This window comes from Drosophila elegans, unplaced genomic scaffold (genome assembly GCF_018152505.1).
Source record: "Drosophila elegans isolate 14027-0461.03 unplaced genomic scaffold, ASM1815250v1 contig_476, whole genome shotgun sequence".
Lineage (NCBI taxonomy): Eukaryota > Metazoa > Arthropoda > Insecta > Diptera > Drosophilidae > Drosophila > Drosophila elegans.
Genome location: NW_024545863.1, coordinates 7,101,632 through 7,125,630, shown reverse-complemented (window position 1 = coordinate 7,125,630; position 23,999 = coordinate 7,101,632). Strand labels below are relative to the sequence as shown.

At 39.1% G+C, this 23,999-nt stretch overlaps 5 protein-coding genes across 5 annotated transcripts; 4 read left to right on the top strand and 1 right to left on the bottom strand.

The window, feature by feature from the left end:
- The first annotated feature begins 6,173 nt into the window (after positions 1-6,173).
- Positions 6,174-9,860, top strand: LOC108140427 (intraflagellar transport protein 56). The gene is made up of 5 exons (XM_017263152.1): positions 6,174-6,242; positions 6,310-6,474; positions 8,151-9,035; positions 9,096-9,556; positions 9,613-9,860. Exons 1-5 carry the CDS (start codon positions 6,240-6,242, stop codon positions 9,809-9,811), a joined length of 1,713 nt encoding a protein of 570 aa, XP_017118641.1. The 5' UTR covers positions 6,174-6,239; the 3' UTR covers positions 9,812-9,860.
- On the bottom strand, positions 6,764-7,092 carry LOC121467585. Its single transcript, XM_041709346.1, has one exon. The coding sequence runs from the start codon at positions 7,090-7,092 to the stop codon at positions 6,895-6,897; it is 198 nt and encodes a 65-aa protein (XP_041565280.1). The 3' UTR covers positions 6,764-6,894.
- Positions 9,861-12,523: 2,663 nt separating the features above from the next.
- LOC108140439 lies at positions 12,524-13,922 on the top strand. The gene has a single exon (XM_017263168.2). It carries the CDS (start codon positions 12,637-12,639, stop codon positions 13,771-13,773), a length of 1,137 nt encoding a protein of 378 aa, XP_017118657.1. The 5' UTR covers positions 12,524-12,636; the 3' UTR covers positions 13,774-13,922.
- A 7,041-nt stretch (positions 13,923-20,963) lies between these two features.
- LOC108140769 (protein FAM114A2) lies at positions 20,964-22,672 on the top strand. The gene is made up of 2 exons (XM_017263757.2): positions 20,964-22,038; positions 22,190-22,672. The coding sequence occupies exons 1-2, from the start codon at positions 21,029-21,031 to the stop codon at positions 22,575-22,577; spliced, it is 1,398 nt and encodes a 465-aa protein (XP_017119246.1). The 5' UTR covers positions 20,964-21,028; the 3' UTR covers positions 22,578-22,672.
- A 230-nt stretch (positions 22,673-22,902) lies between these two features.
- LOC108140770 (uroporphyrinogen-III synthase) lies at positions 22,903-23,979 on the top strand. The gene has a single exon (XM_017263758.2). It carries the CDS (start codon positions 23,063-23,065, stop codon positions 23,822-23,824), a length of 762 nt encoding a protein of 253 aa, XP_017119247.1. The 5' UTR covers positions 22,903-23,062; the 3' UTR covers positions 23,825-23,979.
- Positions 23,980-23,999: the final 20 nt, after the last annotated feature.

Here is a 23,999-nt window from a genome sequence, read left to right as displayed (position 1 = left end):
TAAATTACTAATTTGTTTTGCGGTTGATTTGTTCACTGAATAGAAAATGAACATTAACAGGCACAGTAACAACTACAGTGCTTGACAAAAATTAAAACTCTGTGTTAAATGAATAAAATATAAATTAAATACATTAAACTAAAAAACAAGCATGAAAACATAATTTTTTTTAATTGTTAAAAAACTGTAAGTGACTCGCAAAATAGGAGTGTTTTTATCACTTAATAGCTCGAGCATTGTACAATTCACTACCCAAGCCAGTTTTTACCGTCGCCCACTGTTGACCAATCAATTGAGGCGTGTCAGTCTAAAAAAGAGCGCGCTATGATTTTCTAAATTGACTAAAAACATCCGTCGCATGCAGTCAACTAACTGCTTTGGTGCATTCAATTATTCATTTCGCTTGCAATTCCGAATTTGAATTTCATTTATGCAACGTTTTAATTAAATTTTTTGCTTCTTTTGCGGCTCTAACCGCACTCACACTCCCAAAAACTCACACACCGCACACACACCAACAGCAGCAGCTGCCGCTTAAAGCCACAAAAATTACGCATACGCACTGTATATATTAAATTAAAAAAGTTGACACGGCTGGGGGAGTAGGGGTAAATATTGTTCGAAATTTTCGATTTTGGCAGAAGCGTTTGGAAATTTAATTTTAGTTTTCCTAGTTGTTTTTGCTGTTGCAGGCAGAACGAGAGATGAGGTGTAATTTGAGAATGTTTGACAAAATGACAGCGGCAGTGATTTCGAAATGCTATCTGCTTGTCTAAATGCGATTTACATTTGCCAGCGAAGGTCAAACAAAATCACCCGACCATATTTATAAACCTAAAAATTTTAGTATACACGTAAAAAAAATTAAATGGGACATCGTTTTGTGGAAAAAAACTTTGTTTGGTTAACAAAAATGCGGAAACTGATGACGGAAATTGGCAGAAACCTCCTAAAGCATTTTTTGTTGCCAAGAGAATTTTTTTTGTATCATGTTTGTCGGATGGCAATACACTTTTTTCTTTAATAAATCAAAGTTTTAATCAATTTTTAGAATCCTTTTTTCTAAGTGTAGTCACTTTTCGAGTGGCACTTGGCTTTTGGCTGCAAATCCAGCCAAATAAAATATGAAAATGCATGTGCCAGGCATTAAACGCTACGAAAATCGTATGGCCTGGCCAACCGCCCCTTTGGCCCGGCAACTGGGCGTGGCAGGATCAGAATCGGGATGGCTGGCTGGTGGCCGGGAATCGGGAAGTGCAAATAACTGTTGCCAAACATTTTCAACGAAAATGTTCGCATTGCATACATTTGGGGGATGTGTATGATATGGGGAATGGCGAGCCAGGAGGAGCGGTGCTGCAGTAGTGCCTGCTTGTAGCAATGCATGCAAACAAGATTTAACGATAAAATTTTAATTAGTGCATAAATGGGCGCCTGATTGTGTGGGCGTGGTCGCATAGAGAGAGCAAGACATGTTGGCCATAGTCGAGAACGAGTTCGCTCGTATGCCAGAAACACGGGCCAGAGACCCAGAGCCAGACACATTGCGGCTTTGGCACTTTTGTGCTTCCATTTGCCAACGCACAGGCATCGAGTTGGGATCCGGAATGGGAGAGGAGCATGGGCAGGAGGTGGAGGGCACCCGGCTGAAATTAAGAAATTTTGTCCCGCTGCCATGTGCCGTGTTTGCATTGCCATCGATGCGTAACTTTGCGCTGCAAGACTGCCGCGTCGATAAGCGTTAATTTTAAACTTGCCAGGAAAATTCAGGGGCCGGAACTACGAAAGTTATATTCAAGAGGAAAGAGCACGGCATGAGGTTTAATATATATAAAAAAGTACGTATTTTTATGTGATATTTTAAGCACTTAAACATTACAATATAAAAAATTATACATTTTTAATATAAAGTATAAGATAAAATAAAATCTCAAAAAAAGAAAATTTTATTAAAGTAAGAAGTGATACCTTTTTTTGTGGGAAAGTTTGTTCATAGCCTTAAATATCGTATATGCCCCACATTTTTGCGTGCATATTATATGCACCAATATAAAGTATAAGAGAGAGGTAAAAATAAGGAACATAGAAGCTATATACACAGTGTACACGATGAGGCGAAACATACCGCCGGGTACTAACTTTATTCAATATTGTAGCTTTTCGCCATGACTCCTTGGCTCGTCTGCTTTTATTTATTTTCAGTTTTACCTTTTTCTAACGTTTTTTTTTTCTTATTTTCTGCCGTTTCCTGCCTTGGTTTTTTACAGCTCACCTCGATGGCTGCTCGACATGCACTTTGCATACATTTTGCTTTTACGATCTGACGCTGCGTTTAAATATTTAGTAGATAGTAAACTATGCGCTACCCATGTGCTTCTCGGGGTAGTGATGTGCGTGTGCCTGTTGAAATATTTATTAAAATAACCAAAGGCATGCAAAATATGTTCGCCCAAGATAGCCAGTGATTGAACTTTAGCTGACTGAAATATCAGAGAATTTATCTGAAACAGTGACTCTTCAAAGCATTTCAAAGCACAAAATTTTAAAAAGGCATTTACATAAATGTAACTTATAACTTGGGAAACATTACCTCTAACTAAAATGAATTAAGAGCAGTTATATCTTTACAAAATTTTCAGAAGTACTTTTATTTATTATTGCTTGCACTTAATAAAACTTTTATTTTAACATATCAAACAAATTTAATAATGCTCCTGTGTATTGATGTTGAACAAGTGACTTACAGCACACAATCCATTCACAACTAAAAGCCCAAACAATTATAAATTGAATCACGGTGACCACTTTGTGGCATCACTAATCAATCGGGCCACAGCTCTCTAAAATGCTCTCTGGCTTTTCGCACGCAACCGATATTCACCCGGATGGCCAAAGCTCAAAATTTATGTTTTAATTAAAATATGTAAATGCGCCAAATCGTGTAGAACGCTCGGTCAAGAGCCGCCCGCCCAAATTCGACGAGGCAAAATCAGCCAAAAACATTTCACACATTCACCAATAATGCGATTGCCGCAAAAATGAAGAGCAATTCAGTGATGTGCGTGAGTCTGTGTCCGATACAAATTTGCAAATGTGTGGCGCTTGGTCGAAAACTACGAGCCACGAAACAATTTAGTCTATTTGCTTCTAATTGCAAACAACAGTTGTTTGATTATTTTGCATATATGCCAGGATATATACGATGCTATTTGCTTTTACCCTCTCTAGTCCGACTAACGAATTTATTTTGGTCAGTGAAAGTAGCCCATTTTTGATATTTTAGCTTGTGCATTCAAGGCTACAAATCGGGCTCAAACCGCTGATGGGAACATCCATTGAATTTTCCCACAGAAATTTCAACTGTTCCAAAACAGTAGGAGCATTTTAACTTCGATTCACTCATTCACCCTTGACCAGATCCAATTTGGAGTCACAAAAGTTCACTGCCCCATTATTATGCACGCTTCAGTGGTATTCAACATTTGTGCTCAGCCCAAGCTCAAGCGGCACCATCATCGTGACCAATAAGTTCGCCAAGATGTCCATTTTTATTTATTTTCGCATTTCAAGTGTTTAGCTTACGCTTGAGAAAATCGCCATTTTCTCAACTTCATTGTGAAGAAATATTTATATATGCAACTGCAGGCAACATGTGCCCAAGAATCCTGAAAAGAAAAAACAAATCGAGGGAGCCAAAGGGAGAAAGAAACTCAACGCAAGTCGACTCTGTCATTGCCATTTCAATTTCCGTTTGAATTTTGCACTTCATTTCGCAGGTTCGCAATTTTCTTCACAAAAAATCCAGTCCGAAAAAAGGCGGAAAAACAGAGAACAGAAGGCAATGCAAATACGAAAGTGTATAAACAAAACAAAACGAGCATACACTCAGGATGGAGGAGAAGATGATAATAAATTTTCACAGAGGGTAAGCGGAGCGAAGGGAAAATTGTAAACACAAACAGCTCTCCATGATAATGATGGAAAATCATGGGCCCAAGCGGGAGACAATTGCACGTAACAGTGACTGGCACATCTTCGGCTACCCAGTCAAGACCCAAAAATCCCTAACACTGACACTCAGAGAAAAAATGGTAGTAAAGGGAAGAAATTATTGTCTATAAATATTTTTTTTTGCATTTTTTGTTGAGATGAATTTTACCTTGTCTAAAATACAAAATACAACAGTAATGTCTATAGTTACATATTTAATAATAATATAATATTTTTAAATATATATTTTTTAACTAATAACAAATTGGAATTTATTACATTTATTTATTTCTGTTGTCTTAGCCTTTAGTTATTGTACACTTTCTTTTATATTGGTACTAATTTTGATTACTAAACCAACTTTAAATAAATATTTCCGGCCCTAGGAAGTGCTATTTTATTTAAAATAGCATACAAATGATTTTTTAAGTGCAATAGCATTGCCATTGCCTGCTGTTTATTTGTTTGACAAATAACGAGGCAAGCCCATAATGAAGGAGGTGCAAATGATGTTGGCATTGTTTATTCGACTGCGAAATGTAATAGGCGCCTTCGAGGACCAGGACCAGGACCGGGACCAGGAACAGAAGCATCCAGCTGGGCGGGGTCGTGACTCCCAGATTTGCGTTACGGTTTTTTATGGCTGATTTGACGGGAAACGGAAACGCGAAATTGCAAAAGCGCAATAAAGTGTAGCATAAACAAAGGCGCTCACAACGAATGAGAACGCCTGGCAAATGGAAATATACTATATATGGAGCGGACAAGAAAATACGGAATGTTTCAACTTGAAAGTAAATTTGTTTGCCATGTTGTTGGTGTTTGGCATTATGCTTTATCTTGTTTTATTGTACGCAACGAACAGATTGTTGTTCATCTTTTATCCGCATTTTTATTTTCAATTGGTTTCAGTTGCCTGTTTTTTGAGGTTCTAGTGAACGATGCTTGCTGTTGATACTCGAGCTCTCTCACAATAAAAAAGTGTATAGAAAATATAAAATTACAAATAAATAAATAATAAATAAACTATAAGTTCCTTAATGTTTTAATGGTAGCCAGGTTTATAAGGGTAATCAGTGTATTTAATGAAAAATATATATCAATTAATACACTTTACGTGGCCGTGCTTTAAATAATCTTTTATATGGCAAGGCAATATTTAACATTTTTGAATTTCCTTAACTCGGATTGTTGTTATTTTCTCTTGTTTTTCCACTTGATGGCGTTCGAATTTGCTCTGGAATAACAAAATTCTTTAGTCATGTCTATCACTCGAATACGAATGTCTGAGCCATTATGCAGTGTCAGCAAAGTTGAAGAAAAATAAGGAATTCTGAAAGTATTCGAGGCGTCTGGATTGACGCATGCATTTCACGCTGGAGGCAGCCTGCATATTTATGATTCGTGTGCGTCTTATAAATAAAGAAAATGGCAAAATGAAAATGCAAATGCAAATGGAAAAGCATCACGAATGTGGAACTGTGTCAACAATGCGTGCCGTAAGGCTACCTTTGTCCCCTGGTAGTGTGCCACAAACTGACCAAAGTCTTACAGCATTTGCATGCAATAAATTTGCCAAAATTCTAGAAAATAAAAATAGGTATTGTATGAAACTGTTAGCCAGCAAAAAATACTCTTGGCCTGTCTAACTATTAGAGCAAACAATGAAGAGATACAAGTTTCTTACCGATTTGGTCGCAATTAAAATTCAAATAAAAATTTGTTGAAAATTAAGCAATTTCTTGGAGTTACCTTCTTTTTCCTCAGTGTATAGATTTCGGGTAAGTCCACTAAATATTCAAATATTTATTTCCAAACCATTTACAGATTTTTTTCCTTAAGGAATTTCTAGCTCAAGAATACGACTCATCTCATCCCATTTTATAAATAAAAAGGGTACGAAGTCATACATATTTGCTGACATCGGCAGGGCAAGTGAGGAAGGCATCACCAGAATCAAGGGTGGCTGTTTTGCCGGATCAACAGTTGGTTCCTGCGCACAGTTACAGTTGAGGGTAAGGATATGGATAGACTTACTTTACATTCACGGATCCTGGAGGGCGCTTGCTAAACGCAGTGAGGCATGGTCGAACTGCTTTATCGACGCTATATAGGTTGCCAAGCGACCGTAACCAAGCGTTCCAAGCTGAAAACAGAAAACGCAAAACACAAAACACAAGACCAAAACACTGAGGAGCTAGCAGGGCGAAAGGAGCGCAAATTCTGGGAAAAAGAAAGGCTCTGAAAGTATGGTAAGAAAATGTGGCTAAAAAAGAAATGTTGTCAGATACTCCAGAGGTACTTATGCTCTTTGCCCAGATACTTTCACGCGGAAAAACCGACTCGGCGAGCTCGAGAAACGCCAGTGGAGGCCCCGGCAGCGGACTCGGAGTGGGCAGGCAGGCGAGGAAGGCCCCGGCACCGGCCTCCCTGGAGGATTTCATCATCAAGCGGGACTACACGGGTGCCAGGGCATTTCTGGAGGTGCGTAGGGATTATTTTGGCTCTAAATTCGGTGGACAATCGAAACGAAAGGCTTAGGGCAGCAGGGTATTTCATTATATTTCGAGAAACATTGCAGAGTAATATATAAAAATATATTTTTAATTCTACCAAGTAAATTAAGCTACAAAACTTCATCATTGTGACAGTCTCTTTTTGTTTAATTTTGGTCGATTTTTAAATAGTGGGTATTTTTATTATTATGATAACTGACAACTGGTTAGGTATTACTAGACCTTGAATATGACTACGAAAAGAAACAGCATTAACATACAAACTACAATACAATATTTTTATTCAGTTAACTTGTAAAGCAACCACGCTGCTTTCCTCCCTTTGCACAATAAGTTATTCAGCTGGAATTCGAGTAAGTCGAAAAAACGCAACGAAAGGGAATGAAATTTATCCAGAACTAGCTTCGAATGTGTAGTCGTCGACCGGAACTGCTGGAGCATCTTCGGGGAATTGATCTTTGAAGTTAAGACAAAGTTCGGGATCACTTATTTCATCGAGGCATTTGAGGAAAGAAGGCGAATCGGGGACCGCCTTCACGGCCACTAACGCGATTATTAGGAACACAATCAGAGCAAAGAACTTCATGGTAGGAGATCACTTTGCAATCTGAGTATATGCCAGCTTCTTTTATACCTGTTGTGTAGCCGCTGCTGTTGGTCTAGACTCGTTTTTGAATTTCTTATAACTTAATGACGCGTATAATTTTGCATCTTTTAGTCCGAATACATTAATCGATGTACGTTGTTGATAGCTCGCATTGATTTCTGAAAGACTTCTCATCAAATGCCTATTGGAAAACCTGAGTATTGAAATTAAAACAATGAAATTTAACTCTTGTGGCTCAAAGACATTTTAGCATTGTTCATTAATAATTGCTTTTGTGCTACCACATAGCATAATATTAGTTATATCGAAAAAAAAACTTGCTTTTGTATGCTGAGATCGACCTGTTTTATATCTGCAGTTGGCTCAGACTTGTTTTTCGATTAGCTAATTTTTGCATTTCATTTTTGACTTTTAGTGTACCCCGCTTTTATTAGTCACTATTAGATAAGTGACGTAAACTTTTGTGTTTATAATCAAGCGCATGCATGTTCTTTTAAATAGTGAATTTAACATGGGAATTTATATATTTCTATTAAGTTATTGTAGAAATGTATTTTTTTAAAGCAAGCTTAGATCAGAAATTTAATAATTAAGCATTTTTTACATTTTTAACGATCGGTACTTATTTTTCAAAGTAAATCGTAATCTTTTTCCTCATCATCATCCAAATATCGAGTTATTTACTCAACTGGACACATTTAATAACTAAACCATCAACCCTATCCACTTTTAATACAATCTCGAATATAACTTTTAAATTAATACCACTCTCTTTAATAATATATAATAAATATGTTTTATTTACTTTTATTCCATTGTATATATTATGTTTGACATATTATGTTTATGTTTAATATATTATTGTTTATTAATTAAGTAGACAGACAAAACACAAAACCAAAAGCTTAAATATTAACCACATAATTGGTATAGCTTAAGGCCTTCCGATGCTATAGCTCCTATATCTTATTTACTGTTGCTTGTAGTTCAAAGACTAAGAATAATAATAGCTTATCTGATGTGGTTGTCCATTGTAGTACACCAACGATGACGAAGACGAGGAGGAGGGTGCCCATGGGCCCAAGCAGCGTCAGGTGGACCAGTGGATTGCCTTTTGCCACTTCCATCTGGGTGACTACCAACAGGCCCTCGCTCAGTACAAGGCCATTCAGCAGAGTTCCGCGAGTGCTGACGGCAAGGTGGATCTCAACCTGGCCGTCTGCATGTTCTACTTGGGCCTGTACGAGGAGGCCCACCAACTGATGGCCAATGCCGATGAGAACCCGCTGAAGCAGCGACTTCTGTTCCATTTGGCCCACAAATTGGGCAACGAGGAGGAGTGGGGCCAGTTGCTGGAGGAGCTGCAGGATTCTGCGAGCTTGGAGCAACAACTCAGTCTGGCTTCAATGCACTATATGCGTGCCCATTACCAGGAGGCCATCGATGTGTACAAGCGGGTTTTGGTGGACAACAAGGACTACCAGGCCATAAATGTATACTTGGCTCTATGCTTCTACAAGCTGGACTACTACGACATGTCCCAGGAGGTGTTGGACGTGTATCTCAGTCAGCATGGCGACAGCACCATTGCCATTAACCTAAAGGCCTGCAATCGGTTTCGTTTGTTCAATGGCCGAGTGGCCGAGCAGGAGATCAAGAATATAGCCGACAATGGCACTTTCGGGGCAGATCTTCTGCGCCACAACCTGGTCGTTTTCCGGAATGGCGAGGGAGCTCTACGCGTCCTACCCGGACTACTTAATATCATCCCAGAGGCTCGTTTGAACCTGGCCATATACTATCTCAAGCAGGGCGATGTGCAGGAGGCCCATGCTCTGATGAAGGAACTGCAGCCCACATCACCACACGAGTACATTCTCAAGGGTGTGGTTCACGCTGCCCTCGGCCAACAATTGGGATCGGTAAATATATTTTTACAAAATTTATAAATGGATTTTGTTTGTATTTTAGTTTGCTTCCAGAAAGAGCACATCAAGACTGCCCAGCAGAATCTTCATTTGGTGGGCAGTTCGGCCACAGAATGCGATACAATACCGGGTCGTCAAAGCATGGCCTCGGCCTTTTTCCTCTACGAACAATTCGAGGAGGTGCTGGTGTACATGAACTCCATACGCAGCTATTTTGTGAACGACGATGTGTTCAACTATAACTTTGCCCAGGCGAAATGCGCCACGGGGTATTACAAGGAGGCAGAGGAGCTGCTTATGCAGATCTCCGACATGGACATTAAGAACCAGCACACCTACTGCATGATCCTGGCCAAGTGTCACATACACTGCGGCCATCCGGAATTGGCATGGAATGTGTTCATCACCAGGGACACAAATGCCGAGGCCTTTATCCTGCTGCAATTGATTGCCAATGAGTGCTACAGGTGTGCCGAGTTTTGGGTGGCAGCCAAAGCATTCGATATGCTCGAAAAGTGAGTGGAATTTGTGGTTGATAAAATATGAATAATAAACATTATTTATTTTGCAGACTTGATCCCAGTCCGGAGAATTGGGAGGGCAAGCGGGGAGCCTGTGCAGGGGTTTTGTTCGCTTTGTCCACCAAAGCTCAACGAGGTCGTCCTGGCGGAGGCATTTCCGAGGTCATCGGAATTTTACGCGACTCATCAAACACACAGGCAGAGGCCATGATCAAGACCATTAGGAAGCACATTAGTTGTTTTAAATAAATTCAAGCAATTTAGATTATTAAATTATACTTTTTTTAATATAATACTAAATAATAAAACACACAAGCACAATTAATTAAATCAATTAATTTAAATCAAACAAAGCCATTCAAAGATGTTATCCAATTTAAATAATTAAGGTTGATTTGGTCAACATCAATTTGGGACAAGCCAAATTGATTTTGAGAGCTCTCTTCAAGTTGGTTGGTCTGAAAAATTATACTTATTTATTTACAATTGGCCTGCCAGCACTTTTCGCAACATTACTGATTAATTTGCGGCACACACGCCCATCATTTGTATCCGGAAAACACTTCGGTTAATTAGTTTGATAGAAATTTGATCAAGAAAATTTAGGATGTAATTTCAAAAGTTATGCCAACCACTGTCCACTTAATAAATCAGGCGCAACAACTTTCAAAAACTAATTGATAATTAATGAAATAAAATCTCTTCTTCATCTTTTGTTGCCGCTGCCGCTGCCAAAGAAATTCTCTGCTCAATTTAATTCCCTTGAGAGGCAATTATGCTTGAAAAGTGGCCCCTCCATTAATATCCCTCCAGCCCCTATTTTCCTTCTTTGCCTGCAGTTTGCTTTTGTTCAATTTGCTGGCCATTTCGCCTGCAGGCCAGAGGATCTAGATTCAGACCCAGAAGCACAGACACATAAACTGAAACTGAAACTGAGGCCCAGCAGCAAATGGGAGAAACGCATAATTAATGCGATTAGCACAAAATGCGAAAGTGTGACAGCAATAACAACAATACGACAATGATAATAGCGAAAAGAAGCAATTCTTTGAAAATCAGCGAACTAAACATACCCTATAAATACGATTATAACAAAATCCGAAAAACTAACATCAGAATTATAACAGACTTTTAATATCGACAATCATATTTATTATTATTATATTTTTAAAATTTTGACATCGATTAAGATTTAAATTTTGTACGAACAAAGTCTAAATGCAATAAATAAACAAAAAACTTTTAAAAATATAACAATACAACAATGCAAAATAAAACACCACAGCATTGAAAAATATGTTGAATACAATTTAAAAATTTGTGTTAAATTATTTTATAGTATTTCCATCAAAACAAGTACAAATAATATTTGTATTAAGGCAAATGCAAATATTTCAGTACATAGGAAAAGAACTATAAACCATCAGGAAGATCATTATGTTTATTTAATTTTATTTTTAAATCCCAAAACTATTAATGATAGATATCTAAAGGATATTGTGAGCCTTCGCCTTAAAAATGTTGGTTATATTCCATTTGTAGTTCATGTCTGCTGTGTATTCCAGCAAGCCCAATATTCGGTAGGACTCATTTTTGGACAAGGGGTCAAGGGGCCAGGTCATGGTAGGTCAGGTCTGGCCCAGCATCAGTTAAGTGGCTGGCGATGGCTCAGCAAACCAGCGGAAATGTGTCGCAGCCATTTTGCCTAATTGGCTTTGCTTTGCTACAGAAGCAACTAAAAATTAGTTGAGAGATAAACCGGAAATGGCGCAGCATTGAGCTAAATATATAGATATGTATATCTACAGATTTCGGCACGATTTTTTGTTGTTTTAGCAACACTTTTGCTAATTAGTTGGACAAATGTTTAAGGAAGAGCAGAGTTGAAAACTTTAAGGACAATATAGCTGGCGCTTTTCACCGATGAATTTTGAGTCTCAAAAAACTTTTGTCTGAAATCCCCATCCACCATCAGCGTTTAAAAATTCCATTACAAAAATTAAAAGCAAATGCAAAGAGAACTTTTCTCAACAAGCCCAAAAAAATGTGAAAAAACGGCAAGAAAATAGTTATTAAAAATTTCTTTGGCCAAATTGCTGAGCAAACTTTTTGCAGCACCTACAAATAAATGAAAGAAATGTTCACCACCAATGAAAAAAGGCACCCAGAAGTTGATCCTGATAAAGTTTTGTATATAATTTTTTCCTCTACCAATTCTCTTGATCCTTTTTCCAGTCCATCTTAAGCTATTTATTTGCTCGATTACCGTTTCTGCACTTAGATCCTTTGTATGAATCCAAAATAATCTTTTAGAATTGGGTTTCCAAAAGTTTCCGTTATTATTTTAAAGTTTACAAACTTTTAAGTTCCATTAAGTGAGATAAATTCAATAGCTCTTTCCCAACTAAAAGGTATTAACTGTAGTTGCAGGTGGGCCAATTAAATTATAAGCAGCAGCTAATTAACCTAAGCTTTAAATTGAAGTTATGAGAAAGATCAAAAGATGGTTTGGGAAAGCAAAAGCGAGAAACAAAATTAGCGCAAGGACTAATGAGACATGAAAATGTTTGGCATTTAAAGGAATATTTAATGGTTTTCAACATAGCGGATTTTTAACTGGTTTACTGTGGTTGAAATAATCTAAACGAACTCATTTGAAAAGTAAACCAAGTCTATTTTTATACAAATTAAACTTTGAAATAAAAATCATTGCCTAGCCAGCCAAAATGTGGGTTCAGCACCCACTACTAATGGCTAAAATATGCACAGACTGGTCCATCCTTAAGGTTATCTGCATGATTAACGAGTTGAGTTGATTCAGGTGAGGAAAAATTTGAAATAAACTTTGCAGACACTAGAAGAAAACCTGGCCACAGGCCAATAGAATTAGAACGAAATCAAGTTAGAAGGAGGCTGTGCGAAAAATGGCTAAACTGAAATGTCTAACCTTTGCCCACAACTGTACTAAAGGTTAAATTGAACGTACACAAATTGCTCTCGACAACGGCGTAGAAGTTAAATTCATAAAGTTAATATTTTGATCTGTAAATTCGTGTAAAAAGAAATTGGAAAGTATGAGTTCGGATGAGACTAAGTTGGAGGCTGCCTACGAGAATTTGATGGAGGAGAACATCAAAAGCCAGTTGGAGAAAAATGGGACCATGGCGATACTTCGAAGTGAAATGCACATTAAGGTGCTTCAGATGATGCGGGGCCAGCAGGACATGTCCAAAAAGCGACCTCTTACCGGTGGATCAGCCAATTTATCCCCAGATCGGAGTCTGATAAAGCTTATAAATCAGCTGGTCATGGAGTTCTTTCATTGGTACGGCTACAGGCACACCCTGGAAACTTTTCGCATGGAGACGGGTGAGAGTGCGGCCAATCGCAGTGAAATGGAACAAAGTCTTCTCCTCACACCCGATTCGAAGGACCTTCCCCTACTGGCTCAACTAGTGATGCGCGATTGGAAATTGAATCCGGATGCCAGTAAAGTGGATCCTCTACATTCCATGTCTGAACGTTGCCGCAAGTTGAGAGAGGAGCTCGAAGACCTGCGAACCCAAAAGGGCATCAAGCATGAGAAACTTGTTCAGAGCAATCGAAAGCTCATTAAAAACGATCCCCTTAAAAGACCCATTGCAATCAAGAAGGCCAAAACACCACCACCTCGATCATTCAAGACAGATAGTTCGAAGGTAAACTTAGATAGCTCTGAGTCCGATATTTTGGACACGGATTACAGCGAGGATGAGACGGAAGATAGTGACGCTTATAAGGACATACCCGACAGACAGTTCTATGTCGATGACTTGCCACCAGAGGATAAGTATGCTCCTGGTCATGGCGAAGAAGGTCCTTACGATGCCAAACAACGACAGGCCGAGACTCTATTCCAGCAATACAGGCGCGAAGTTAGTAACGACAATATTCCAAGTTCATCCAAAAAACCCATAACTCCAAATAGACCAAGAAATTTACCAACTGGAGGCTTGGCTTTGAGGGATAAATCTTCCTCGCGTGGCAAAGATGAAGGAGTTAAAGAAAACAAAGGCTTCCATTGGAAATGCCCGGGAAAAACCCCAACTCGTGGCAAAAATGGCTTCAAATCTGATGGTGAACCTGTTTTGGCTGACATCAAACCCAAGTGCCCCGAAACCCACATTGGAAAAATTGATTTGGACAGCGATGATAGCTTCAATGATGATTGATTAATGTCTCAAGACCCTTCCACTATTTTCAGTTTAATTTTGTGAGATGAGCTCCAGTTATATTCAGAACTAATAGTAAATTCATAGTTTTTTACAAGTAATTTACATAAGTAACAATTTAGTTTGGCAGCAGCAATCATATTAAATAAAGTTATATAAACTATTTGAACTTTCCTATTATTTTCTTTTAGAAACATATAATATTGAAGGTTCATTTAAAGCGCATTTGTTACTCATTAAATAGTTAACCAATTATGATAAGTAAGGAACTCAGCGTCTTTGCTGAAATTTACTACTCTTCCTCCATTTAATATTCGAAGCACTAGCCAGAAGGTTAGCAATTAGTTAACATGCCTTTGGGGTAATGGGGAAAGTAAAACCGAGAAATGGAGATCGATGGAGGTCCAGCGCTCATTGTACTACATCATTATAATTGAAATCAATATCCCCCAGATGAAGCCTCGATGGGAGGAAATGCTGAAACCTTGAAGCGGATGCCGCCTGTCAATTGGATTGCATTAAAATGGCGTGCGAGTCTTAACACCATTAATTACAACGGCAATGAGTCAATATTATGACAGTTGCAACTGTGACCCCGACAACAAAAGGGTGTAAGTGAGCTGGCGAATGCGGGAAGTAGTTGGAGGGGACCCAAACCAAAGTCCCTCCAACGACATCTTCAATCAATTGATTAGGCCTATTGGGGATATTTCATTGGGGGTCTGTGACCCTTTTAACCGTTTCAGCTCATTTGATTGATTTTATGCAGATGGTGAAAGGATATACGCTGCCCGAGGGACAGTCCCTCAACCAAAGAGATAGATGAGTACAAAACTGCTCTCAGGTGGGGTAATTTAGGAAATTCAAAGAGGTATGGTGGTTGAGCAGTCCTTTCAGGAAGTTCTGCCTTCACAATTTAAAATCATATTTAAATATTTATAATATGTTAGCACATGGTTAAAAAAAACCAACTAGGACAACATTGTTTTTTCAACACATTCCCACTTGTCTGGCGTTTTTAAAAACTTTATATAAAAAAAAAATAAAGTTTAGTAATACTTTTTTATTTTCAAGAATTTAATAATACGTTGTGTAAATATATGAATTACTAGAAGATAACATATTTCCTATGTGAAGCTCAATAAAGCTTTGAGAATTTATTTGTATCGACATGTTTTTCTCTTTTATCTATGAAATATATGTCCCTTAAAATAACTTACATATTTTCAGAATGGCATTTACATCGCCATACTTTATATGCGTAGTCTTTTTCCCATTATTTTCCTTACATCCCCCAACTGCCTCTACTTCATCAAACCCACAAAAGGCACTCAGAAATATGGTCAGTATAAGCGATGGCCAACTGGTGGCACGATAAACCAATGTGTCCATATCCCCACACATGTATACAGTATACTATATATCCCCATGGGCCATATCAATAACCTGTGTGGAGCGTACGAAAAATGCAATTTTAATTAGCCGGACGTGCGGCAAACGCACGTAAAACGCATAACCGCAAGATGGTGCTGCAATTAGGCGAACCCATCCGAGTCCGTAGCCATTCCCCGGATTTCCCAGTCACTCAGCCATCGGCTACGTGCTGCTGTGCCAAACAAAATTATGTGGCCAAATGATCGCGGCAGGGGAAGTGGATGTGAAAGTGGAAGCAAAAGCAGAAGCAGGTTGACTGGCCATGGACAAATTACTTTATCGATTTGCCAGTACGAGTACCGAACATTCGTACAATTCGTACAATTCGGCTTGCTGCATACATTACCCGCCCAATGAGCCAACGTGGGTGGCTGTGGATGTGGATGGACGAGAAGGGATAGGGAGTCCAAGGGGTAGCCAGCTGGATGACCACGCTAACGAGCCTCATTAGTGGCATGCGTGGCATTGGTGGCATCATTTCGTTCTTCTCGTTGACATTCGAAAACCGCCTGGAACGTGATTTCTTATGCGATTCAGCACAGTAATGATTGAAGAACAATGCGAAAGCGAAAACAGAAAGTTGCAAATGTTTTTGAAAAGTAAAGTAAAGCATTTTAATTACGAAATTTTAAATAAGCTGTTAGCCTTTAAAACTTTTAAAAATGCTTAAAGTTTTATAGATGTTTAGATTCAAAACTCAATTAAATTGCGTGTGCAAGCTAAGACAGACACAAACAAAAGTAAATTACTCTCACTTTTAAGGACGAAAAATTTAATTTATTTACCAAACTAATCTCATTTAATACCAAATCGAGTTTTGGTCCCTGTTAAGACAAAAGGCAGAAAAACAGCTTTAGACTTAAATTATAAACTACCGATGCGTTTAATGGAATAATCATAAAATAAATTGTCTCAGTCACATAAAGCTCACATGGCGTATGTGTAATATTTCTGGTCAGTTATCTAGCCTGAACTCGAGCAGGTTTGCCCAATGATTTGCGGTTTTATTCGAGGTCGAAGGACGAAGGACTTAGGAAAATTTGTTCGCCTGGCCCACATTGTTTACAGCAATTTTATTGTGGCCAAGCTTCGACTATCATCCTGTGGCTTCTCTTCTGCCTTAGTCCACACATAAATGTTAACTCCAAAGAGCCACGCCCACACAAGCAAACACAGGGGCGGAAAGGGAAGGCAGCCAAACTTTTGTGAGACCAAACCTTGATGAGTTGACGAAAACTGAAAGAAACCAAATACCGAGGATATGATCACCGAAAACTTAATGACACTTGAAGTGAGCCAAGCACTGGTTGTATGTGTAAATATACATATATTCGTACAGCGTGCGACATAACGACCTGGTTGCAGCGAAGCGGAAAACGCATTTTAGTGATTTTTAATGCGAAAGCAATTTGAAAAGTTTGACTTCATTCAAAAAAGTTCGAACGATAAAGAGACATGTTGGCTTGGAGCGACGGGGCTTGCCCAGGAAGTAGGAGGCATTTCGGGATGTTGGAGGCTGATTAGACCTTACGACAATCACACATTTCATAAAAACCAAAACAAGATAATCTCCAATGGATAAAGAATTATTTAATACCTAGTGTACCTAATAGTTAAATTTAAGAAATTAATTTTAACAACTCTAGTAGCTTGAACTACTGATTCCAGAAATAAAAAATGGACAATGACTAGACCTAGTCTATTTAAAATTGATATAAAGTGACATTTTAAAGGCTGCGATTTTTAATAGCTTTTCCCATCACACCTCTAAACTATTACCCAAATAAATAAATGAGACAAGTCGACTAAAAGTAATAAGCTTACGACTCCCCAGTAAATATATATGCCACCGGCAGACAGGTGTGATTTCCCACAGCCCAATTTAAGCAGATCATATATCGCAGTATTTGGCAGTAATATCTGATTTTCTGGGGATTAACTTAACGGGGGGAGGGCAATCAAACGAGTGCAATTGCTGCGAATAAGCTTTAAGCAGCAGGGGTAGCAGGTCTGAAAGGCTCTCCAGCTTTCTTCGCCGGTTGTCTATTAAGTTTTCCATTACAGCAGATAGCGATCAGGAAACGCCTTCTTGGCAAATACATCGCCCCTTTCCTACGAAAACATGGGCACATATGGGGTAACTTCAAACGTAAATCGAATGAAAGGCCCAAAGTAAAAGCAGTTACCAATAGCTAAAGACGTCAAGCCTTCCAGACCCAGTTCCCAACTCAAATGTGTGCGTAAGTGCGAGCGAAGGTCCTGGCGAATGCAGTCGAAGGACGAGTGTGTGTGAGTGGGTGGGTTGTGCCATGACAACAATGGCATTTTGATACTTTTGTATGAGATTTAATGAAATTTGAATCCTTTTGTTGAGTGGAATGACAACAGCAAGGAAGCTGTTCTAGATGCCGAAGGAGCAAATGGGTGAAGTGCCAGGAAGCAAGACGAAGGACGAGAAGAACAAGAAGCTTTCGCCTGTGGGCAAGTTTCGTGCGGCTGCACTGCGAGAAAGTTTTTAAAAACAATTTTAATTACTTGTTTGCCGATGGAAACAAAATATATATATATTGCTTTTTGTGGCCTGTTTTTATTCGAAAACATTCACAAAATAACTAATTTTAATTTATACATTTTTCAACGTTTACTATTTTAACTTACAAATTGTACCATACCTTTCTCTCAGTGCATTCAATATTCATGTAGTTAAAGTATCTCCTTGGGTGTGTTGGTATCTATAAGTAAAGATAAATGTGTACATTTTGGGTGTCTTACAACAATAGTAAAACAATCTTCTTAATGCACACTTTGGCCTAAAGGAATTTTTCCACTTGTAAAGCGATATGTGTTCCGGGTCCGGATTCCATCACACCCCCTCCCCCCGCTTGATCCACCGCGTCATCAGCATCGTCAATTTGGCATTGGATATACATATGCTCGTCGTGTATTTATATATGGGCAGAATATATATGTATGTATATTGACAGAGAAACATGTTAATAAACAGCTGGAAGTTTGGTTTATTGTCGTCGGCAGGAGTCTTTACAAAGAAACATCGAGTGGATGGGAATAAAATTTGAGCAGAGACACACGCACTGAGACAATATGCTCGGGGGAACTTGCCAAAAGGGTTCTCTTGTTTGTCCGGGGCTTGGCGGAGGTATCAATAACGTTGTTGTCCTGGCCAAAAAGTGGGTTGCAATGTGGGTTGCGAAGTGGGTGCCACATTCACGTGGCTCCGCTCCACATATTAGTTGCCTGACAATGCTGGCAGTTGGCAGCCAACGAAAATGTGTGTGAGTTTTTGTGATGGAGTCTCATCGATGTTTGTTGTCAACTCCTCGGGGTTCCCACATTTCCCTTGTTTGTCCATAGTTAAAACAAATTTCCAAGTTTAATTTCGTGTTGCACATACATTGTATGGGTATTTTTGGGTCGAGACAAGGGTTTCCAAACACTTTCTTCTATTGCCAAAGATTGAAAAGATGTTTCTTTTATAAAAAGAAAATTGCCAAGGGGAAGATCAAAGGACAAGGTCTAAATGTTAAAGATTAAAGTTAGAGAGTCAATCTGAAGTGATTTAAAATTATTTATTAACAGATAAACATAATTAATATATATATTTATTTTTACTAAGTACTCTTTACTCAATTTAGTCGATTACTTTTAATATTTACCCTAACAATATATCTAAATATGTGTCTAAAATTGATACCTACACTTATGGTTTTTACCCCAATTGTAGCCTTTCTGAGGCTCTACAGCCAAATGCCAATTTACATTTATCCCAACACACACAAAGGGCAAATTTACATTTAATTTTTCGCCCAGACAAGACACTGAACATGCGATTAGCAGTCACAAGTAAAATTCGTTGAGTGCCCCACTTAAAGGCAATTTCGCAGGAATATGCCAAGGTATTTCATTGCTTAACTGGTATTCTAGCGGTTTTTGGTTTTGCGGAAGTAGTTCCTTTATTTTTTTAAGATTTTAATTAAAAATTACTCATATCACAGAGATTGCGCTATCCTGTACCTTTCTACGCTCTGCTGAGAAAGATAAATTTCCCGGCTTGACGAAATATTCATGTGGCTTTTTGCTGGAAAACCTTGTGGCAGCGGCGGGCTAAAACTGTGCAGCAAGTTTATGAAAATTCCTTGTTTATGCGAAAGGTGTGTGCGTGTGAAAATTGTGTTGGTTTGTTAATTTTGCGCTGCTTCAACGTTGCTGTCAAAGTTATATGCTGGTTAGCTCAGCTAGTAAAACTTTTCGGTTTTTGATGAACGTACATTTGTATACTTGCTTGTGTGATTTTCTAATTTATGAGCTCAGTTAAATGTGGGACATTGTTGGAAGAACCAGAAAGGTTTAGCGTTTGCTTTTGAAATGAGAACTTGAACAGAAATCAAGAAACTTAAAGAAGTAATGTAAATGTTTATATCAGAGGGCTTAATAAAATCCTTGGCGAATTTAGCTCTGAAAAATAAATTTTACAATGAAATACAAAATGTTGTGCTTATTGTTTATATATATCTCAAATATCAATCACTTGGCAATTGTAAAATTTACCTTTATTGGAGAAATTAAAAAAAAAAAATAAAAGAAAAACCGTTCAATTAAAACCTATTGTCAATATAAAAACAAGTGGCCACTGTAATTTGCAATACATGTGTGTACTTCCTGTAAACATCTTCAACAAGTATCCACAAAAGCACAAAACACAGCCAAACAATAATATTTGCATTTTATTCCAAGTAAGAACACAAGTTGCCATCACATCGCAATAAGAAACAAAAGAAGGGCCATGAAAAAGTGAGATTTACAGGGAAAACAGGTGCCTAAGTAAGGCAAAAGCTCTGCAGACGCACACACACGACACATTTGTTTGGTATTTGGTATTTGGCAGCTTAAATATTTCACAAACTAATATCAATTCAATTTGTATGCATTGACTAACCGTGTGTGCGTGAGTGTATCTATGGGGGCGTTTGGGTGAGGTGGAGTGCGAAGGAATTTGGACAGCAGCACGAATTATTTATGGTTTCCTAATAGGAGCAAAAGCCAATTGATGCCATGGTTACCCACGACTATGTTTTACACATATTTGCAATGTACAAAGTACAACATAATAAAGTTTTTGTTTTAAATTAATCATTCCAGTGCTTGTTTCTTATCTTATTTCAAATTTTCTGTGTAATAAACACAATATATTTGAAAAAAAAAATTGATTGAGCCTTACCTTAATTAATTTAATTATTTCATCAAATTAGGCACTTCCCTTTACAATTTGCAATGTACAAAGTAAAAAATTAAATGATTTTCTATTTTAAATTAATAATTCCAGTGCTTGTTTCTAAACTTATTTAAAATTTTCTTTTTAATAAACACAATCTATTTGAAAAAAAAAATTTAATTGAGCCTTACATTAATTAATTTAATTATTTTATCAAATTAGGCACTTTTCTTTACAACTGTAGGAAAATCTTAAATTATCTACACAATGTAAATTTAATATACCTGAAACTTACATTGTCAAAAATCACAAAGTTCAATTATATAAAAATAAAAAAACTTTCCTTATTGAAATATTATTTTAAGTTATCTTTTGCTTTTAATTATTAATAAATATTTACTTTCAACTTTTGCATAAACTTTATAAACAATGCAAACGTAATATTCAAATACCGATAACAAAACCGCGCCGATGTAATCACTTGTGTAACGAGTTGGCAGCCTGACTAGCAGCTGTTTTTCCGCAGCGAGTTGGCAGCTGCAGTAAGCAAATGCAAAAATTCTACGTGGAGCAGACAGTCCAGAGCAAACAATGTCCAAAAACCCGAAAAAGGATGATGGGAGCGGCAACGACTGGGCTCAGAGCGACGAGGACGACAATTGGGACGACTGGGGCGACGACGAGGACAAGTTTGTCCACGTGGAGAAGGAGCAGCAGCAGGAGGAGAAAGTCGCGAGCATAAACGACGCAAAAGCAGCGCTGGAAACTCGGGAAAAGCAGGAAACTTCAGCAGTTCCACCAACCGCAGCCTCCGCCTCATCATCCTGGGGTCTTTGGGGCGGGAAACTGAGCTCCGTGCTGAGCACCGCCACCGAAGGATTGGGCACCATAACCACTCAAGTAAACCAGGGTCTTAATCAAATCATAGGAGTGCCCGATCCCGAGGAGCTGGCTCGCATCAATGTGGCTGAAAAGGCGGAAATAGCTGCCAAAGAGCCCGCACCGGAAAAGGATAAAGCGGCAGAGGAACACCACGAAGATGAAAACGAATCCTCGCCCGCCTTTGGCCTGGGTTTCGTCACTAATCTGGGCTCCAAGGTGCTCAACACCGGACTGGACACACTCGAAGGCATTGGCAAAAAGACCATGACCATTCTGCAGGACAACGATCCCAAGCTCATGAACAAGCGAAAGCTCCTCGGCCTGGACGCCAACGCACCCAATCTGAGTGCGGTTCTGCTGGAGGCGAAAAAGGATGCCGACCAAATGGAACTGTCCCTGCAGCAACTGCAGCTGGAGAAGCAGAAGGCGCAGCTGCGCTTCGAGGTCCTCTTCGAGAACTACTGCGGCCTGGTGCACTTCGAGGCCCTGGAAATCCTGTCCAAGGAGTCACGCCTCAAGCTGGACAACCTTCTGGATGCGGTCAGTGGCAATGCCCTGGCCGAACTGCAGGAGACCATCAACGAGGTGAAGGAGCTGCTCGACATGGAGGATCTGGATGTGGAGAGCGAGGGAGACTATGAGCCGCAGGAGCTGAACGAGAGATTGGCGGACACCATTAAGGATGCAGAGCTGGGGATTCAGTTTGAGGATATAGCCAAGTGGGTATTATTCTGTGTCTAAATCTTATCTTTTTCAAAAGTTAAAGCTCCATATTGCTTAAAATGTATCGAAATACTCAATTTGTTTCAACCGGAAATGGTTTAAGTCCACAGAAATTATGCTAGTTATTCCCAAAAACCCCTTTTGCAGACACTGGACGCAGTCACTCGACTGGCTCAACTCCGAGGAGGCCTCCTCTGGCGATCTGGAGCAGGCGTATGCCAAGAGCATCCATGCTCTGAGCGAAGCGTGTGCCCTGGAGATGTGTAAGCTGCACAAGATCGCCGAGCTGCTGCTAGTAAAACCGCATCACAGCACTGCCAACGAGGTTGACGGCGTCGTTAATCTCTGCCAGCAGTTCAATAGGCACCTGCAAGGACTCAGTCACCGATTCGCTGCCGTCCTGAGCAGCAAACCAGAACCGGAAGAGTCCAAAGCCCGGGTTAGCACATTCTTCTCCGAAATGCTATCGGCCGTTCAGTTCATCGAGAAGGCCTACAAACTATTCACTCCCATCCTCCAAATGGGAGCTGTCTAGTCGGATTTAATTATATTTGTTGTACTTGCTATTTTTACGATTGCTTGGTTTATGTCTATAACTCACTTGTTTTCCATATAAATGTATACAAATTATATATGATTGCGATGCAAATGCTTGTGATAACATTCCAGAAAGTACTTGGAGACTTATTGTTGGGATGAGAAGGGATTTGAATAAAATATTGAAATAATTTGGATGTATGTGAAAGTTTAAGATATTTTTTGGAGATCAATGAGATAAATTCTGGTATTAATTTTATGTAATCCCAAATTATTTTAAATCCCTATTAGTCTAAAAGAAAAAGGTACAAATAAAACAGACTTGTTCTAATCATCTAGCCACATTTTAAAACAACTTTTCCTAATAAGCGCGGAGAAAATTTTCAAGCACTATCTGTTCAATTCCGATACTCTCCCTAAAAATCGATCGCAAGAAACAAAAAATAAATTTTCCATATTATCCGAATAAATTATATTTTTATTATGGGAGAGCGTAATAAGCGTCCAGTTATCTTGCTGAAAGCCCCATCTTCCGATGATTTTTACGGACCGGCATTACGCAACCATAATCTGGATCCCATTTTCATTGCTCCCTCGCATTATGTGTTTAAGAATCTAAAGCAGTTGCACGCGAAGCTGCAGGAGCCCCATAGATATGCCGGAATAATATTTGCCGCTCCCCGATGTGTACAGGCGGTGAACGAGGCGCTCGACAAGGCGCCTTTGCCCAGTTGCTGGCGACCCTTGCACAATTACGCTCTGGGGAAGAACACCCACAGCTCCGCTTGGTTCACATTGCAGAATCTGCGGACTTTGGGCGATCATGCAGTGAATGCAAACAATTTGTGCGACTTGATCGTGGAGACTTTCGGACCCAAGAGGGATCTTCCGCTGCTCATGCCCTGTGGCAATGGCGTTGGTCACACACTGCGACTGCGGCTAGTGGCCCAGGGGTTCCGGGTGGACGCCTGCGAGGTGTACGAGAGTCGGTCGCATCCAGAGTTTGTCAATCAGATGCGCCATGCCCTCAAGTTAAAGCGAATGGAGACGTTGGTCTTCTTTGGGCCCTCCAGCGTACGAAGTGCCTTGGAGTTTTTTGAAAGTTTTAACGTATCGCTCAAGGATCGAAAGTTGATAGCCGTTGGCAGTGGAACCGGAAAGGCGATGGAGGATGCCGGCATCCAGGCAGATGCCGTTGTCGATGCTGCTGATGTGGACCGCCTGATTAGGGTTATCAAATCCTAGAAGAGGAATATTCCGCGTTATTTTTATTTGTTTTTACTTTTGGTAACCTTTCAAAATCTGTTTAGTGGTTAATGTTCTTAATGGAAGTAATGCCATGCAGAGTTTAAGCTGGAATTCCATTTGAACGAATAAAATACGAAATTCATTTTAAATAAGTATATAGTTTAAATAGTTT

What these genes read in the sequence shown, in the direction of transcription:
- LOC108140427 (XM_017263152.1), top strand. An exon ending in GTGCCAGGGCATTTCTGGAG is followed by an intron (nt 6,475 to 8,150) that starts GTGCGTAGGGAT and finishes TGTCCATTGTAG; the next exon opens with TACACCAACGATGACGAAGA. An exon ending in TCGGCCAACAATTGGGATCG is followed by an intron (nt 9,036 to 9,095) that starts GTAAATATATTT and finishes GTTTGCTTCCAG; the next exon opens with AAAGAGCACATCAAGACTGC.
- LOC121467585 (XM_041709346.1), bottom strand. Translation starts at nt 7,092, where the DNA reads ATGAAGTTCTTTGCTCTGATTGTGTTCCTAATAATCGCGTTAGTGGCC.
- LOC108140770 (XM_017263758.2), top strand. Translation starts at nt 23,063, where the DNA reads ATGGGAGAGCGTAATAAGCGTCCAGTTATCTTGCTGAAAGCCCCATCT.
- LOC108140439 (XM_017263168.2), top strand. Translation starts at nt 12,637, where the DNA reads ATGAGTTCGGATGAGACTAAGTTGGAGGCTGCCTACGAGAATTTGATG.
- LOC108140769 (XM_017263757.2), top strand. Translation starts at nt 21,029, where the DNA reads ATGTCCAAAAACCCGAAAAAGGATGATGGGAGCGGCAACGACTGGGCT. An exon ending in CAGTTTGAGGATATAGCCAA is followed by an intron (nt 22,039 to 22,189) that starts GTGGGTATTATT and finishes CCCCTTTTGCAG; the next exon opens with ACACTGGACGCAGTCACTCG.